Source organism: Onychostoma macrolepis, chromosome 10 (genome assembly GCF_012432095.1).
Source record: "Onychostoma macrolepis isolate SWU-2019 chromosome 10, ASM1243209v1, whole genome shotgun sequence".
Lineage (NCBI taxonomy): Eukaryota > Metazoa > Chordata > Actinopteri > Cypriniformes > Cyprinidae > Onychostoma > Onychostoma macrolepis.
In genome coordinates this window covers 193,639-213,535 of record NC_081164.1, presented here as the reverse complement: position 1 = coordinate 213,535, position 19,897 = coordinate 193,639, and the positions used below count along the sequence as shown (strand labels likewise).

The window sequence follows — 19,897 nt, the reverse complement described above, 5'->3', positions numbered from 1 at the left end:
CTATCATTCATTGACCTCAAATATGGCTTTTCATCTGAAAGTTGTATGTAGTAGCAACAACTTTACATGGCCACTCAATATGATGTTAACCTAGAGAAATGTGCGCTATTGAAGTGTTTGTGTGGAGAGTGGAAGCTGAATAGCGCGCTTGCTGCAGGACAGGCGCCGGTGCGCTCACTTGCTCTTAAAATCGCCATAATTTTTGGTCATACAGATGAAAGTAGCCTAATACATCTTTCGAATCTGTAAAGACTCGTTTATTTGTGTACACTCAGAATAACAAGTCAAGTCAAGTCACCTTTATTTATATAGCGCTTTTACAATACAGATTGTGTCAAAGCACTTAACAGTATCAAATTGGAGGATAGAGTGTCAGTAATGTATAATGATAAGATTAAACACTCAATTTTCAGTTAAAGGCATTTCATTATTGAATTCAGAGATGTCATTGTCTAGCTCAGTTTAGTTTAAATAGTATCTGTGCAATCAAATCGGCGATAATCGATAGAAATTAAGTGTCCCCAACTGAGCAAGCCAGAGGCGACAGCGGCAAGGAACCAAAACTCCCTCTGTGACAGAATGGAGAAAAAAAAACCTTGGGAGAAACCAGGCTCAGTCGGGGGTCAGTTCTCCTCTGACCAGACGAAACCCGCAGTTCAAAAGTTTATATTTCTATTTTAATTTTGTTGCAATTTCTAACAATAGTAGTATTATGTAGTTAGGTATTTTATTATATTTTAGTTATTTTGTTATTTTTGGTTGATATATCTGGGAATATATCTCTGGGGGTCATCTGGGTGTCCTGGTCTCCGCTGACGATCAGGGCTGTAGACATCATCTCTTGGTGCTGATCCACCATCTGATCGGATACGGACTGAGAAACAGACTAGGAAAGAAACAGACAAATATTAGCGTAGATGCCATTCAACTTACGATGTAACGAGTACATCGTGTGCTATGCGGAGTGTTCCCGGTTCCGGTTGATCTAATTAATGCAGCCTAACAATCCTTTAACGGATTTGAATAATAGAAGCGTATTAATGTGTTATGTGTAAGCCAGGCTAAAGAGATGGGTCTTTAATCTAGATTTAAACTGACCGAGTGTGTCTGCCTCCCGAACAGTGTTAGGTAGATTGTTCCAGAGTTTGGGTGCTAAATAGGAAAAGGATCTGCCGCCCGCAGTTGATTTTGATATTCTAGGTATTATCAAACGGCCAGAGTTTTGAGAACGCAGCGGACGTGGAGGACTATAATGCGATAAGAGCTCGCTCAAGTACTGAGCTAAACCATTCAGGGCTTTATAAGTAATTAACAAGATTTTAAAATCTATCCGATGCTTGATAGGGAGCCAGTGCAGTGTTGACAGAACCGGGCTAATATGGTCATATTTCCTGGTTCTAGTAAGGACTCTAGCTGCTGCATTTTGGACTAACTGTAGTTTGTTGATCAAGCGTGCAGAACAACCACCCAATAAAGCATTACAATAGTCTAACCTTGAGGTCATAAACGCATGAATTAACATTTCTGCATTTGACGTTGAGAGCATTGGTCGCAATTTAGATATGCTTTTGAGATGAAAAAATGCAGTTTTACAGATGCTAGAAACATGGCTTTCAAATGACAGATTGCTATCGAACAGCACACCTAGGTTCCTGACTGATGAAGAAGAATTGACAGAGCAGCCGTCAAGTGTTAGATAATGTTCTAGGTTATTACATGTGGGGTTTTTAGGTCCGATAATTAACACCTCTGTTTTTTCAGAATTTAGCAGTAAAAAATTATTCGTCATCCAGTTTTTTATATCGACTATGCATTCCGTTAGTTTCTCAATTTGGTGTGTTTCACCGGGCCGCGAAGAAATATAGAGCTGAGTATCATCAGCATAACAGTGAAAGCTAACACCATGTCTCCTGATAATATCTCCCAAGGGTAACATATAAAGCGTGAAAAGTAACGAAGCGTTGCGCTTTAAAGCAAACAGGGTGCACGTTAGGTCTCCATGCACGCAGGGCCAGATTATCCATAGACGGGATTGGGGCACCAGCCAATAGGGGGGCACCAGGTGCTTACGATAATGACAAGACCTTTAAAATATTTTTCATGTTTTGTTTATATTATTTTGCTGGAAGAGATACAGATGCATAGAAAATGAACAGTTGATGATACAGAGAGAATATCAAATATATGCACGCATATAAAGAATTGCGATTGGGTCAGGTCACAATGTATTTGGCCCCTCCCCCAAAGTCGGAGTCGAGCATATTTATTCACAAAATGGATAGGCAGCATCAAACTTGGCGGTTGTGCGAAACGTAAATTAAAAAAAGAGAAAATATCACGACACATAGCCAGGGCTATACAGTGCGACTGAAAAGTACTGCGTGCGACTATCAAAAAATTATTTAGGAGCACCTGTGCGTCTAACCCGATCAGCATAGGCTATTTGTGTTTGCGCTGAGAGGAGCTTCAAAGATTTCTACTTGCGTGTTTGTGCAGCGGTGAGTAATGTTTCGCAGACATTTGTTGATTCCTTGAATGCAATGTTAATCAGAATCCACTCAGTGCTCAAAATACTTTTGTTCATTGCTGAGTTATGCAAGCTCACAAATCCTCTCCATAACAAACAAAGTGTAGACGGTGTAAACAAGAGATTCGTTGTGCAGTGTAGAGAGCTTCATTGATTATAATGGAGCTTTGTGAGATTGCGATGAACTGAAGTGAGTAACAGCTTTTAAAGATTATTAAGGGAGTTTGTAAATGTGATATTAAATTAATACAACAGTTCAATGAACAATAAGTTAATATAAAGTGATGTACATTGTATGATTTTAACAATATTGCCTGATTTTGCTCTATTTAGTCAAGGAAAATAGTTTCAAACAGTCACAGCTGAGCTGCTGCGCATCTCCATTCAAACACAGTGGTGTTTCATTTATGAATGGACCTGCGTTTTTAAATGAATCTAGTGAGTCAGTGATTCAATTACCCATTCATAAAGACGGTCACTTGCTTCGTTCCTGAATGAATCAGCCATTCAAACGAATCAGTTGAATGAATGATTCAGTGAAAAAAAAAAAATCAGTCACTTACCGCCACCTACTGGCAGTTTTATTTTTATGTTTAAAGTGTCATTTCAGTTATTTAAATAATTTCAATCAAATAATAGTTCTATATTCAAAATGTTATATTTAAAACATTAATCTCACAACATTGTTATGAATTTAAAACATCCATGTCACCTCTGAGCCTCTGTAAATGGGTGAGCGTGATTTCACCAAGTACAACATGTTCCTGGATCAACATCCTTGTTGATCCTGGAACGTCATTCCAATCAACCAATCAGAATTGAGGGATAACTTTTCAGGAAATATTAGTTTTAGGCTTATGATCAGGGTTAGGTGCTTCGACACCCTTGTTAATCAGCTATCATTTCTCACTGATTTCAGGAATAAATTATGGGTAGGGTTAGGTTTAGGGGTAGAGATTGGGTTAAGTTTATATTTTTGAACAATAATGTTGATACAGGATCAACAAAAGATGTTGATCCAGGAACATGTCTTGGCAAAATCACGGCGACCAAAAATGTCTGTAAATTTACCTACATGCCACTTTTATGTTCTTCTGTGCCAGCTTTGTAGTGGAAACTAATTTTGTTAATATTGATTTCTTTTGATTAAATAACATTCTTATTATTCTACCTGTTCTTATTCTATTTTTTTTTATTAGAAATTTTGGGAAAATATACATTTTTGAATTTGACAATCACATAGCCTCCCTTTAATAAAATTAAGGGAAACAAATGGCATTACAAAAAATGCCCCTGTAAATCACTTTAAGGAATCAAATATTACCTTGTAATGGGAAGGCATTTCAAATGTGGTCACCCTAGGGCACTACACTGTGTTAATCCGGGCCTGCATGCACGGCATTTCCTTTAGATTGGCAGGTTTGTATGGAAGCAGAATAATAACAATAGTTTTTGAAACATAAAGCATGCTGAATTCCACAAATCGAAAAAAAGATGCGTTGCAATTAACAGTGCTTGCATTTTAATGCCTTGCATTTCCAGGGCTTGCATTTTTAGGTCCTGAAATTTAACATAGTTGTTTATTTAAGCTGTGAATATTTCAATTCAAAATATTTCACACACATTTTCATAATTAAAAATTCAATAATTCATATTCACCTTCCAGAATTCACTTCCAAAATATTCAATCTGTTTAAAAATACGATGTATAATATTCGACAGGCAAATTTCAGTCATTTTATTTCACTTTCCAAATTCGGTGCCACAAATTTAGTGGTTAAAATTCGGCAGAAAATTCAGCGTTGCACATCCGGGAACCGCAGGAATAGCAGTAGAGCACCGATGCATGATCTCCAGCTGATGTCAGCCGCTCACCAGCAGGTGGTGCAAGTGGCTGTTGATGAAGGCCATATGTGGATCAAGTCACTCATTTACAAAAACTGATTTGCAGAAATGGAGCTAGCGTTTTGATTATCAGGGCCAGTATAAATGTGTGGAAACGCTGATTGTGTGTATGTTTAATTCAACATTTTCGCTGTTTCCCGTAGCCTACATATAAGCAGCTTTCTCTACCACAAAGGAGATTATAATGCTCTTTTACCCAACGCTGAAGTACAGAACTAACATTACATCTGAGGAAGACATATATTGCTTTCGGTTGCTTAGTTTCTGTAACTTTGTATCATGGCTTGTGTGACGCTGTGCTGTAATACTGGGGTTCCCCTCATACGTCACACTCCAGGATTCCCCAACAATGCTTAACTTGCGCCTCAGTGAACTAATACAGTGATATAAGACCTCAGATCTCAGAATACACTTTATTGATGATTATGCAAACTATATACAGGCATGCAAATGAGGTCAGAAGAAAGCAACACGCTTCATTTTCGTTGCTTTCCCTTACCACTGATCTATAGTCGACAGTCCTACAAAGATATCAATATACCACGATTAGTTTTAACAGTAAGCAACCACTTTATATCAACATAAAAAGGAGTTCAAAACCGTCTAGGTGTAATGTTGCTGCAAATGTAAACCGGAGAAACTTTGTCCAGAAAGCATTGACGTGCTATAACACCCAAGGGGCCGTCTGACAGTTCCACCGACTGGGTTAAAACGTCCAATGTATTTAAATTAAAATGACATTTACATTTAAAATCGCACAGTCAAATTGTAAAGCTTGTATTGCTTTTAGTGATTTACTACAGATGAGATTTTGCCAATATATATACTGTATGTACAGTACACAATTATTTACATATAAAATATCCCTTACTGTATGTACAATTCACTTTTTTCATTTTTAAAACAAAAACAAAAAAATCTGCAAGACCTCAAAAGGAATTGTTCATTTTCCAAAGGTTTTAGTATAACATATTGATGTACTTTATGTACATTAAGGAAGGTATTAGCAAAATTTCACCTATAGTAAGTGAGTCTAGTCTCTAGGAATGTACTACAACTTTTGGAACACGAAAAATCCCATTTTGGTGAATTAAAAATATTTGTGTAGTGTACATACTTAGGGAAATTATTGTCTAAGGTGAGTTATTCAAAATATATATGTAGTCAGTTTGAGTAAATTATTAATTTACTGTAAACATTAATTTGAATAAATTACTTGAATTTAATAATTACATTTAAATAATTTAATAAATTATTACTTTGTTTTGAACTGTGAGGTAAATTTGCAGACGGTCCCTAATGCAGCCTAGGCGAATATGCAGCGAATATCAAACCTAAAACCTATAATATCGCGCTTGGTTTTCTATGGGAGGAAAAAATGGTTTGGTGAAACTTGTTGGTTGTGGGCTCATCTGCTTAAATGTACATAATATACAGTAATATATTTTATTAATTAGATGCTGAATTTAATCATTTATTATCACTGAGGCAAACCGTGTTAAGTGTTTTCTTTATGGGAAATGTTTAACTTGCAGTTTCGCGCGTTCCGTAACTTGTGTTCATATCTGCATCTGTTTGCATCATCAGTGAGATCTGAGTTTGGTTTTTTAATAGACTTGTCTGAGATGAGCAAAATCTGCGCAGACCCGATCACCAGTGATCACCGCGAGATGCATGCCGGTTAGAAAAGTGTCTGAGTTTTTTATTTTATTTTAATTTTTTTATTAAACATATAACATTCACAGGGGATACAGTCAAAGCAATAAAACACATACACAACCAGAATACAAAACAGTAAATACCTCGATAATAGCAATAACAAAAAAGAAATATAAAGAGAAAAACAAATAAATAATAGTTGCCATAAACATCTTTTTAAAATAAATTAATAAATAAAACGTGTCCGAGTTACAGGAAATTAAGTTTCTACTATACACACACACATATACATATATGCAGTCTCTTAGATCTCCATGCACCGGTCAGAACTAGAACTGTCACCTTCTCCTGTTCAGCCCCATGGTTTACCTGTGAGCTGCGAAAGATGAAGGCAGCCGGACGAGTCCTTGAGCGGCGACTTAAAGTTACAGGACTCAATGTTCACAGGCAGGCCTACAGAGAGCATCAGAAGGCTTATGCAAAATCTTTGAGAGATGCTAGGTCACGATTCTATTCTGGTATTATTAATAATAGCCCTGGAAACTCAAAGCAGCTATTCTCTACTATAGATCAAATACTTAAACCGCAAACTCATCCTCTCTTAGAAGCTACAAAGGAGAGATGCGACAGTTTTATTACTTTTTTCAGAACAAAGGTAGATACAATCCGCTCTCCTCTGTCTAGTTCCTCTGCTCTGCCTGCTTTGAATGCCGATTTTCAGCCTGAAACTACCCAGCCTTTCTGCTGTTTTTTTGACATCTCACAGCGAGAGGTTGAGGACAGAATCAGAAAGATGAAACCATCAACTTGCGCCTTGGACCCTTTTCCTACAGCCCTGGTGAAATCTAATCTTTGTGCCATAAGTCCCCTGATTACTAAGGTTATAAATCATTCCCTTCAGACTGGTCATGTACCACTTGAACTGAAAACTGCTGTCATCAGACCACACCTCAAAAAACCAACTTTAGATCCAGAAGTCTTTGCCAACTACAGGGCCATCTCTAACCTTCCATTCCTTTCTAAAATGTTGGAAAAAATAGTTGGTGCACAACTTCAGACCCACTTAAAACAAAACAATTTGTTTGAGAAATTCCAGTCTGGTTTCCGCTCTGGCCACAGCACCGAAACCGCTCTGGTGAGGGTCACAAATGACCTGCTGATGGCAGCAGACGCTGGTTCTCCATCTCTTCTCATCCTCCTGGATTTGACTGCAGCACTGTGGACACTGTGGACCATAATATTCTTTTGTATCGTTTACGTCACCCCATCAGTCTCTCTGACTCCGTCTATAACTGGTTTTCATCCTACCTTACTGGGAGAATGGAATATGTTGCTTTGGGAGAGGCTAAATCCGTGACACACAATGTCACCTGTGGTGTCCCTCAAGGCTCAGTGCTTGGCCCTCTTCGGTTTATACTATATATGCTCCCTCTCGTGTCATCAGCCGGCATGGAATATCTTTTCACTGTTATGCTGATGACACTCAACTTTACCTTAAGATCAACTCATCCACTTCTGTCGCCCTATCATCTTCCACCATGACTACCTGTTTGGAGGATGCAGAAGTCTGGATGAGCCAAAATTTCCTGAAGTTAAACAGCTCAAAGACTGAAGCCATTCTAGTAGGCACCCCACACCAGATCCAGACATCTGTAATTTCAAGTATTAACTTTTCTGGCAAAAATATTCCACTCTCAACATCAGTTATTAATTTGGGTGTTAAAATGGACTCTCATCTCACCTTTGAGGCTCATGTTAATCAACTGTGCAAGACTTCCTTTTTCCATCTTAGGAATATTGCTAGACTTCGTCCAATGCTCACTCTAGCAGATGCGGAAAAGCTTGTCCATGCTTTTGTTTCCTCCAGGCTGGACTACTGTAATGCGCTCCTCATTAGGATCCCTGGCAAAAGCCTACAGAAATTGCAGTACATTCAGAATAGTGCTGCTAGGATCCTGATGAGGGCGCACAAATACAAATACATATCACACACATTTTAAAATCACTACATTGGCTTCCTGTTTCATTCAGGATTGTTTACAAGGTCTCTCTCCTTACCCATCAGTGCATCCATGGCGACGCCCCATCATATCTTAAGGAACTCCTTAATACTTCATTGCTCCGTCTAATGCATTGTGATTGGGGAGCCCGGTCTCGGGTGGTTTACTGGCTGCTCGTTGTCCCTGCATGATGGTCCTTAACAAAAAAAACTACAACATTCTGTCGGCCCCTTAAGTGCGTCGGCCCACCAGGAAAATGTCCGGTATGCCCGATTACCAATTGAAAGATTATTTGTTTTTAATTGACTTTAGTCAAATGTATTTGAATCAACTATAGCCAGCTGTATGAACTGTTCTAAAGTGTGAACCAAATGGCCCATCCTGTCAGGACATCATAAGGTTACACTATTATTGGCTCTCCATGGGGTGTTATTGTGTTGTTTGTAGCACATTTGTTACCAGGTATAAAGGTCTGGTCTCACAGACAGTACCTTGGGTTAAGATTGTTTGAAGGATGACATGCTAACATCACTGCTGAAGAACTGCTACACTGCTACCTTCAATAAATTCTTCTCCCCACAAGAACTTTGGTCAAGCTTACTTATTTTATGCATTAGAGAAATCTAGTACATTGGCGAGCCACCCAAACTACTGCTCAACCAAATACAGCGAAATCTAACACAATCCAGCCCTGACTAGTACTCTCAGTAGTTTTTGAGAAGAGTACTTTGTACTTTTATTAAGTACTGTTTTGGCACCAGTACTTTTACTGAATTCTTCAGAAAATTCACATATTTCTCATTACTGTAATGCAAAGAACAACAAAGCAATAATTTTGTGCATAATCAAATTATTTACAGTTTTTTACAATCATTTTTGCACTAATAACAGAATCTTCATGTCATTTTTCAAAACACAACACTTTTTCCAAATGCTTGGATACAATACACATGAGTCAAAGATATTTTGTTCATTGAACTAAAATCACCTGTTCAAAATGACACAACTTTCAAAGTATTACTATTTCAAAATACAACTCCCACATTACATCTGAAGTGAGAGTTAGATCATTGTAATGAAATGAATAAACAATCAACTGATACAACTGCTCGAAATGCTACGTAACTGTTACATTACTCTTGAAGCATAGTTTTATGGAAAATTATGAACGATATTACGTGTTTAGATTATGAAAGTGAAGCAACTGAGGACTGAGTATGTTCAAATATAATTAGTTTCAAGATGCCTGTTGTTGGGAGAGAAAAAAATCATATATCATATATATCTATATCATTGTTATCAGTATTTGTTTTTCCTACAGTAAATGTGTTTTTAGAGGATGATAGAGCTGGAAGCTGATGAAAACCATTCATATTTTTTGACGAGGCAGGCTTTACTCTGGCCATGACATGGAGGAGAGTTTGACATTCCAGCGGTTGAGAGCGGCCCAGAATGATATTCACTCTGACCACCCCCCACTGAATGTGATTTTGAGGGGAGCTCATAACAAAATCAGTGCAAAGGGCCCAGAATTCCTAGCAACGGCCCTGAGTGCAATCGTGGTTTTCAGGTTTTCATCCACAGTTTATCAGCTTGTATTTACCCCATACTCTCCTTTCCTTACTGTAACCCGACTGAGGAGTTTTTCTCCACATGGAGGTGGAAGGTTCACAATAGATTCCTCACAAACAATCATTCTTCTCCAGGCCATAGATGATGCATGCAATGACATCACAGGAGACCAATGGCAGGCCTGGATTTGCCATACCAGAATTTTTTTACAAGATGTTTAACTAATGAAAACATCCATTATGATGTGGATGAGAACCTGCATGTGGCCAAACCCACAAGACAGGGTTGAAAAAAAACAAAACATAGAAGAGCAGTGAGGAACTGTGACTTTTCTAATCTATTTTTTTCTTATTTAAAGTTTTTTTTTTCACCTGTTGTGAGTTGGTTATTTTATCAATAATTTTCAAATGTTTAATGATTCCAGTGTCTGTACTTTGTCTGTTTTGGAAGTCCAGAGTCGAGTGAGGAACCTTGGAGTTATTTTTGATGCTAATCTGTCTTTTGATTCTTTCTTCCAGAGCACTGTTAAAACCTCTTTTTATCCACCTCAGAAATATCACAGTCGCGGAAATGCTGGTAAATTCCTTTGTCTTCTCATGGTTAGACTATTGCAACACTCTTTTAGCTGATGCTTCTAAATCTACACTTAATAAATTGCAATATGTACAAAATTCAGCTGCCAGGATTTTAACTGGGACTAGGATTGACAGTCATATTACTCCAGTGTTAGAATCTTTTCACTGACTCCCGGTCAGGTTTAGAGTGAATTTTAAAATTATGATGCTTCCTTTTAAAGAATTACATGGCCTGGCACCTCATTACCTCACAGAATTTTTGTATCCATACACTCCTAGTCGTAGATTGTGTTCCTCTCAGTCAAACTTTTTGGTTGTTCCTCAAACACGTCTAAGATCTATGGGTGACGAGGCTTTCTCTTCCTATGCTCCTGTCCTTTGGAATTCTCTGCCTCTTGAATTTAGGGAAGTTCAGAATTATGATGGTTTTAAAGTTCAACTTAAGACATATTTTTTTAAACTTGCATTTGCTTATTGATTTTGTTTTGCTCTTTATTGTATTTGATTACATTGTTCAGCACTTTGAGAAGCTGCTTTTAAAGGCGCTTTATAAAATAAAGTTTATTATTATTATTACTTTTCTCTCTAGTCTATTACAATGATGTATGAATGTGGAGAACCATAATGAAAGTGCAAAAATTATTGTAAAAAAACTGTAATAAAATCTTTGTATTATAGCATTTTCATTAATGTTATTCACCACTGACGATAAGAAATAAAGCATCAGAAACAAAACGTATGCATACTATATATAACAAGCTGTGAATAAAAATAAAACATTCAGTAGGATTTGTGTTTTGAGAATGTAAACATGCTATCAGTGTTTATTAGTGAAACAACTCGCATATAAACAAACGTCAAATCTCCATCTGTAAGAGAAAGCAGCCCGATATTCGTGCATGCAATGAGGCATTATATCCACTCGAGTCCTCTGAAACAGTGGCACCTGCAGGTGTGTACCAGGAGCGCTCCGACTGAGATTTGCCTCGCAAACATTTCAGCAGTTAGTAGCTATATGTGTCCCGTAATTCTGTCGACTGAACCAGCCATGCCATTAATTATGAATTTATCAGTCTTTTGGACGCCAAAGTCAATTTCTGCATATAAATATTATGCCGAATAGAAACAGAAAATCGTGCTATACGCACCTTTATCGTGAGACCGGGTTAGCCTACAACAATTAATTAGGCTATTTTACAAATGGGAATACAACGAATTCATGACAATGTTTTACATTCAAGCATTCAATACATTCAATAATTTTAAGGTATTCAGAACAGAGTAACATAAAAATCAGAAAAGCAGCTATACAATTATAGGCAAACAGGCAAAAGTTTTACATGTAGCCTATGCCATTATAATTTTGTTTTATTTTTAAATTATATAGAATTATAAAACAAAACGCAAATTATATTCGGGCCTGTTTTCGGCTTTTCCTTATTTTTTTATTTTAGACATCCATCAATTATGGTGATGAGAAAAATGACTCGCCATCTCCTGATTGGACTTGCCTTTAGAGAGAAATGCATCTTTATGGATTACTGAAAAAGTTTATATTTTCGATTTGAATTATTTCGTTTTAAAATAGTAATTTAAAGCTTTCTATAGATATATATTTTTATCATGTCTGTGAAGCAGTTCGCGGAGTTTCAGTTCATCATTGTGAAGTGCTCCTGTTCAAGAGATGGCAGAAAGCCATCCTGTTTTCCTAATTATTTTATAAAAGCACAACGTTTTGTTGATATTGTGAGTGCACACAAATAAAAGTAGACCCTTTACAGTTCCGAATGAAGTATTACTCTTACCTTTATGAGCAAAAATACGGTGTATTTTAAGTTGTTTCCACTGTTAAAAAAAAATGCAAGTGATGGCACTGGCGCCTCCATGTCCTGCAAAGGGTGCCTCAGCTGCCTTCCACTCTTCAGTCTCCGCACAAACGATTGGATATGCACAGCGCGCACTTATATAGGTTAAACATTTAAACTAACATTGTGATATGCTTAAACTGTTTTATATCTATTTTATAGGCAAGTCGTGATGATTTGAGAAGGCTAAGTTGATCAAACATAGGCTATGATCAACTGCAGTGAAAGAAAAAATGATTCATTGAATTTACTAAATTAAAAAAAAAAAAAAATGTAAATAAGTGTAAATCAATGTATTTTAGCTATATTTAAATAAACAAATTAGGTTGACTAACTTTCAACATTGTTTTAATTTTTTTTATTATTACTTTGGTTGCAAACAATTTAGCTACATTTAGCCTCTTACCTTATAAATTTTGTATCATTTTTTTTTTTTCAGTGTGTCTGTTGCTGGCCGTTTGGTGGTTACTTTATAAAAAAAAAAAACGTTTTTCTAAATTAACTTTATAATTCCATTACATACAAAACTGAACTATTTTAACAGCTGAAACGGTAGTATAAACTGTTTTGGGAGAAGGGGGGGGGGAAGACTTGGGTCTGACTTGGGCCGGTAATTCTGTAAACTGTTGGACACGGGCCGGGCTGGGTCTATCCAACGCTGTTTTGTTCTCTGTTGTTTTAATCTGTGAGCATGCTCCTGATAGATGTATTTTACATTTTTGTTGAGTTTGAAATGTGACATTCGTTCTGCTCCCACTCCCAGTGTGAAACCTCGGAAGACGTGCTGTTCAGAAGACACGTTTATAATAAACACGAACAAATACACGATGCAACATTCATATACTTGGGTAAAGTTGGTTTTATATTCGCACATTCAGACTTCCGCGTTCAATAACTTTGTTAATCTGCATCAAAAAAGGCTAATTTCGGTCAAATGAGGGTCCACTCAGTGATCAGAGCTACACTAGATGGGACAGACATCCAACAGAAGCCCTACACACAGAATTCTGCAAAATGATTCTAAAATTACAAAGGAAAACACCCAATAATGCATGTAGGGCAGAATTAGGCCGATTCCCATTGACTATAAATATACAAAAAAGATCCCTCAAATTTTGGATGCATCTAAAATCAAGTCCCACAGAATCGCTACATTTTAAAGCACTACAAACCCAAGAACTGAACCCCAAAAAAAGTCCCCTAAGTCAGCTGGTTCTGAGACTTACTAACCTGACTAACTCTACTAACACTAACCAGTCTCAGACCAGCACTGCTTCTCACCCAAACAATCTAAAAATACATACAGTGAGGAAAATAAGTATTTGAACACCCTGCTATTTTGCAAGTTCTCCCACTTAGAAATCATGGAGGGGTCTGAAATTGTCATCGTAGGTGCATGTCCAGTGTGAGAGACATAATCTAAAAAAAAAAAATCCAGAAATCACAATGTATGATTTTTTAACTATTTATTTGTATGATACAGTTGCAAATAAGTATTTGAACACCTGAGAAAATCAATGTTAATATTTGGTACAGTAGCCTTTGTTTGCAATTACAGAGGTCAAACGTTTCCTGTAGTTTTTCACCAGGTTTGCACACACTGCAGGAGGGATTTTGGCCCACTCCTCCACACAGATCTTCTCTAGATCAGTCAGGTTTCTGGCCTGTCGCTGAGAAACACGGAGTTTGAGCTCCCTCCAAAGATTCTCTATTGGGTTTAGGTCTGGAGACTGGCTAGGCCACGCCAGAACCTTCATATGCTTCTTACAGAGCCACTCCTTGGTTATCCTGGCTGTGTGCTTCGGGTCATTGTCATGTTGGAAGACCCAGCCTCGACCCATCTTCAATGCTCTAACTGAGGGAAGGAGGTTGTTCCCCAAAATCTCGCAATACATGGCCCCGGTCATTCTCTCCTTAATACAGTGCAGTCGCCCTGTCCCATGTGCAGAAAAACACCCCCAAAGCATGATGCTACCACCCCCATGCTTCACAGTAGGGATGGTGTTCTTGGGATGGTACTCATCATTCTTCTTCCAAAAAGTTCTATTTTGGTCTCATCTGACCACATGACTTTCTCCCATGACTCCTCTGGATCATCCAAATGGTCATTAGCAAACTTAAGTCGGGCCTGGACATGTGCTGGTTTAAGCAGGGGAACCTTCCGTGCCATGCATGATTTCAAACCACGACGTCTTAGTGTATTACCAACAGTAACCTTGGAAACGGTGGTCCCAGCTCTTTTCAGGTCATTGACCAGCTCCTCCCGTGTAGTTCTGGGCTGATTTCTCACCTTTCTTAGGATCATTGAGACCCCACGAGGTGAGATCTTGCATGGAGCCCCAGTCCGAGGGAGATTGACAGTCATGTTTAGCTTCTTCCATTTTCTAATGATTGCTCCAACAGTGGACCTTTTTTCACCAAGCTGCTTGGCAATTTCCCCGTAGCCCTTTCCAGCCTTGTGGAGGTGTACAATTTTGTCTCTAGTGTCTTTGGACAGCTCTTTGGTCTTGGCCATGTTAGTAGTTGGATTCTATTGTATGGGGTGGACAGGTGTCTTTATGCAGCTAACGACCTCAAACAGGTGCATCTAATTTAGGATAATAAATGGAGTGGAGGTGGACATTTTAAAGGCAGACTAACAGGTCTTTGAGGGTCAGAATTCTAGCTGATAGACAGGTGTTCAAATACTTATTTGCAGCTGTATCATACAAATAAATAGTTAAAAAAATCATACATTGTGATTTCTGGATTTTTTTAGATTATGTCTCTCACAGTGGACATGCACCTACGATGACAATTTCAGACCCCTCCATGATTTCTAAGTGGGAGAACTTGCAAAATAGCAGGGTGTTCAAATACTTATTTTCCTCACTGTATATGAAAAATTGGGATCAAGAGACTAAAACACAAAGTAAATTACAACTCTATCGAACTATAAAATCTAATTATGAATTAGAAGAATATCTCCAGAGTGTCAGAGACACAAAACAGAGACGGATCCTGAGCAAGTACAGGCTCATTGAGCACAGACTAGCCATCGAGACCGGCAGACACAGAAAGAGCTGGTTACCCAGAGAGCAAAGAGTGTGTGCTCACTGTGAGACAGGAGAGATCGTGACAGAGACTCACTTCCTCCTTCACTGTTACCAATTTAAATCAATCAGAGACACATACATCAACAAATTCACAAACATTATAAAGAACTTTACAGCCATGACTGAAGAGGAACAAATAAAGATAATACTAGGAGAGGGACAGACAGCAGCACTGGCTGCGAGATACATGTGGACGTGCCACAGCCTGAGAGACAGCAGGTGAATGTGTATAATGTGTGTAATATGTGTATTATGTCTGACCTCAATGTGTTTCCCTGCTGTCTACCTGGTATGTGGTAAGGTCTTATTTGTTACACTGTTTATTTAAGTTTATATTGTCATAATGTTTTTATTCTATTATTTTGATCTCATTGTTATTATATTTCTACACATATACTTCAAGCTTTGGCAATGTTGTATTTTTTACAGTCATGCCAATAAAGCAATATTGAATTGAATTGAATTAAATATATCATTATTATAATTTTTTTTATTTCTTATTAAAGTTACAAAAGTGATTTAGTCAAGAGCATATGAATGGCAGACAGGACAAATACTGGACAGCTTCCCCTTTAAGACCGAATATACTGTTACATATGCCTTTTCTTTTTCAGCTGTTTACTCTCTCTTAAGACATAAATCACTGTGTTTATGAGGATACTTGCAAAGACGGGGATTCTGATGCATATAAGTGTGTTAATGAAATCGTCAAAGATTACAAAAAAAAAATGCATATAGCACTGTTGTTTGTGTTTCAATGGCTTAAAATCGGTTTTAAAACTGCAGTGCTTAAAAACGCGTGTCCATGCTACAGATATAGTCCCTCGTTTAAGAACGAGCTCCTCGTTTTGTCCTGGCTGGTCGTTCTCCACCTGGTTCTGTCTCCCCTTCACATCCCGTGGGTGGCGTGTAAAGATCACACTCATCCAAATGATGAAAAAGTATTACCATAAACAATGCATTTTGCGACACCATGAAATAAACGATAGAGCATAATATGAAACGATAGACTTTTTATTTCGTCCATCCAATATACAGTATATCGTCATATCGCACAGCCTTACTTTGTATTGTTACAGTGTTGGTAATATATGTAAATGAACAATGTTTACCTGTTCTCTAAATTACATGTACCGAGATATCACCATTTATTTGTAGGCAAAACTCTGCTAGTACTCCTTGTTTGAGAACATTTAGATGGAGGGTTTAGCTGTGTTTTCTCCCTCTGTATTCTCACTGTTAGTTTACACTCAAACATCTCATGATGACATTTTTGTATTTTTTTTATATACTACTACTATTAAATTATTAACCAGTTTGGACATCTTTTTACTAAAGAGCACTTTGGGACTCAGTATGTGTTTATGATGCAAATGTAAATGACTGTAAATGAACCTAAAATGCTGTTATATGCCTTTCGTTATTAATGAGATCTTTTAAAAAGTAATATAGTGACTTTATTTAATGACCAATACAGTTTTACTGTGTTATCGATGTCTTTTTCTCTATTTTAGGGAGGAACTTCTCAACAAATTCACTTCACAGCGCATCAGTGAAAGGCTTTCCTATGTAACAAACACGGTTTTCCACTCTTGTATTTACCAGGTTTGTAAATGTATGGGGTTTTATTTTTTGCATCATTAATCTTGTATGAAAATTGTATGAAAAAAAAAACATGACAAGGTCACTGGACTTCTCACAAAATGCCAGTATTATGCCAAAATATTTTGGACTTCACTAATCTTAATATTTGGCCCATATTTGGTTTGTTCCTGTTCCTGTCATTATGAGTTGATTAGTCCCCTTCCGTGTTTGATTGTTCCCCACCTGTTTCAGTTCTCCTCGTTTGATTTCCTTCTGTTCATAAGCCCTGTGTTTCCCTGTCTCCACGTCAGCTGTTAAACGTCATTTTGAGTGTACCTGTGACTCCTGTGTGTTTGTCAATAAAGTCCTTGTTCCTGAGTTCCTCGTCTCCTCGTTTCCCTGGCTCCAGAGAGGATCGTGACAGAACAGCTGACCTAAACAAAGGATGGAAGTCGCCGCGCAGATCTTCGCCCTTGCCCGCCTGGATCTCCCGTTCTACGAGTATACGGCCGAGTTCTGTCAGCTCGCGAGGGGAATGCCGCTGGAAGACGCGGGCATCATCCACCTTTTCCGGCTCGGAGCCAATCTCCACCATCCCATGGAGCTCCCAGACACCACGGGACTGTGTTGGAGAGAAGCTATTTACCGGTGTCTGGGAAGTGTCTGGGCCCGAGCCAGAACTAGCCTGCCGTCCGCGGCTCCCTCTCACCAGCTGCTGTCTAAAGACCTCAATGTATCGTCACGAGCCGCAGGGTTTAATTTGGTTTTGTCTGTGCATGTGTTGATGTGTTTCTATACCGGTTTAAAGAGCCAAAAAATGTCTTACATCCTTACCATACATACATAATTCATAATCAACATATTTGCAATTATCTCTTGTCAGAAGTTTCAGGATCTCTTTCTCCCGGTGTCAGTGCTCACTCAGTCCGGATTCGAACTACTTGGAGCTCGATGAAGGATTTCAGGTTCAGATAACTAGTTACTATGAATTAACCACTCAGAGACTTGTTTTAAAAGTTGAACAAATCACCATTGAAATGGTTTCATTTTATTAAAAAACAATAACTCCTAAGCAAAATATCAAAAGTTACAGCGAGTAGTCTTCACCACGAAATGTCGGCGTCTCAAATTAGTTTAACAAGCATTTATATATTCTTGCATATTATTTGCATTAATCTTATAAAAACCTCCCATAATTCTTCCATCTTCTGTCAATGTCTGTGACTGCCTCGAAGACAGGAAACATGACCTTTGTCACAGAGGCTGTACAAGACAGTGTCAAAAGTTCAAAGGAAGAATTATGACACCTCTAGATAGCAAGTGTGTCTACTTCTATTTTAAACTATAGGAAAAATTGTAACACCTTTCAAAACATAAGCGATACATGAGCACCTATGCCCAAACCACAATATAACACTTCTAGCAGGTGTTAAGAGCACTTTATGCCACGGTTAACTAGAAGTTCCATTTTGCACTCGCGTTGCAAAATGCATCTTGTTTTTAACCGTTCCATTACAAAGTAAGCAAAGCAACTATATAGCAGTTAAAACCATAAAGCAATCACTATCTGTGATCTCAACATAAGATACACTTTTATACAGCTTCTGACACTTATAACAGGATTCTGAAGTTTCATTGTTTCTAAATCATTTGTCAATCTTTGTAACTCAGCTGAAAAATCATGCAATTCAATCATTTCTTTTATCAGTTTCATTATTCTCTTATTTGTTGATTCTTGCTTCCTCATCAATCTCAGAATTGCCTTCATTTTGAAGATGATCCTTTGATCCTCCTGCTCTCTCTTGAGCCCGTCTGCGACGCCTCTTCTTCTCCTGCTTCTTGACCTCCCTACTCCAGTTTCGTTGTATCCCTTGAACTAAAAAATCGTCAAAATCAATTTCTGTCTTATCTGACCTTTTCTTGTCGTTAGAGGATCGATCAGGAAATTGCATATCACATAGGTTGGGACCTAACTTTACAGTGTGTATGCAGATAAACGTCAACTTTTCATTTTTGGGTGAACTATCCCTTTAACTTTTTTGTGGAAGCAATGATACCACTCAAACATTTGTGGTAAGATTTAAAAAAGAAATTAATAATTTTATTCATCATACATTAAAGCAGGGTTCCTCAATAGGCAGCCCGCAGGCCACATTCGGCCCGTAAGAGAAATATGTTTGGCCCGTGCTAATTTCAAATAATGTGGCATGAAAGTTCAAACGCAGCTTCAGAAAACGACATTAACTTACATCGTGTCTACACCAGAGACTGTCTACATCGGCTGCGCGATGCAACAAAGTACAATGGAACCCATTATAATCAGTGATGCTGTCTACACTGGATGCGGTGCGGCATGACAAATCCCGACAGTAAACTGCTGACTCGTTCTGTTTATAACGTACTGACACAAAGTTCAAATGATATGCAATGCTTTATCGCGTCCAGTGTAGATAGGATGTGACAGCAAAAACATGGCGAGTGTGTAGAAAAGAAAAGTGGATACGGAAAATAGATGATTCAAATGTGAATGGACTGAACATTTTTGAGTGAGTGAGTGAAACCATCTTTGTTATGGAATACACGTGTTGGTTCGCAGTAAGTTCACAGTTTTAACGTACAAGTTTGCTTTAGGTTCTGAGGTAAAATATCTATTGTTGCTTTCACTATGACTATAAAGATCACGCAAAATAATATTCAAAGTCACATTAGACATTTTTAACATTGAATAAAGCATATAATCATTACCTGAGATTATCGCTGTCATATTTTGTATGTTGTTCCTTCCGTGACATCGCAGAAAATAAAAAACATTTCTAAAATAGAATCCTGTGTCGCTTATTGTCACGTGTCGCTGTGGTAAGGACAAAAACTACATGAAAAAGATACTTTTTATCGCATCGCATCGCGTCGTGTCTGGTTGGGACACACAGTGTTACAGTTTGACCCCAAAAAAAATCTAAGTATTAAAATATTAATGCTGACAGACCTAATAATTGAATCTGCAATTAGAGAAAGTGGAGAGAAGAGATCCAGTCTGGAGATGAGCAGGAAGAGTTGATTTGCAGGGCAGACATGGAGATCCAGATTTTTTGTTTGTTCATTTGTTTTTAATATT

The 19,897-nt window shown here is 37.9% G+C and overlaps 1 protein-coding gene across 1 annotated transcript; it reads left to right on the top strand.

The window, feature by feature from the left end:
- On the top strand, positions 1-19,599 carry LOC131547799 (uncharacterized). The gene is made up of 2 exons (XM_058788475.1): positions 1-10,239; positions 16,713-19,599. Exon 1 carries the CDS (start codon positions 6,477-6,479, stop codon positions 7,446-7,448), a length of 972 nt encoding a protein of 323 aa, XP_058644458.1. The 5' UTR covers positions 1-6,476; the 3' UTR covers positions 7,449-10,239; positions 16,713-19,599.
- The last annotated feature ends 298 nt before the right edge of the window (positions 19,600-19,897 follow it).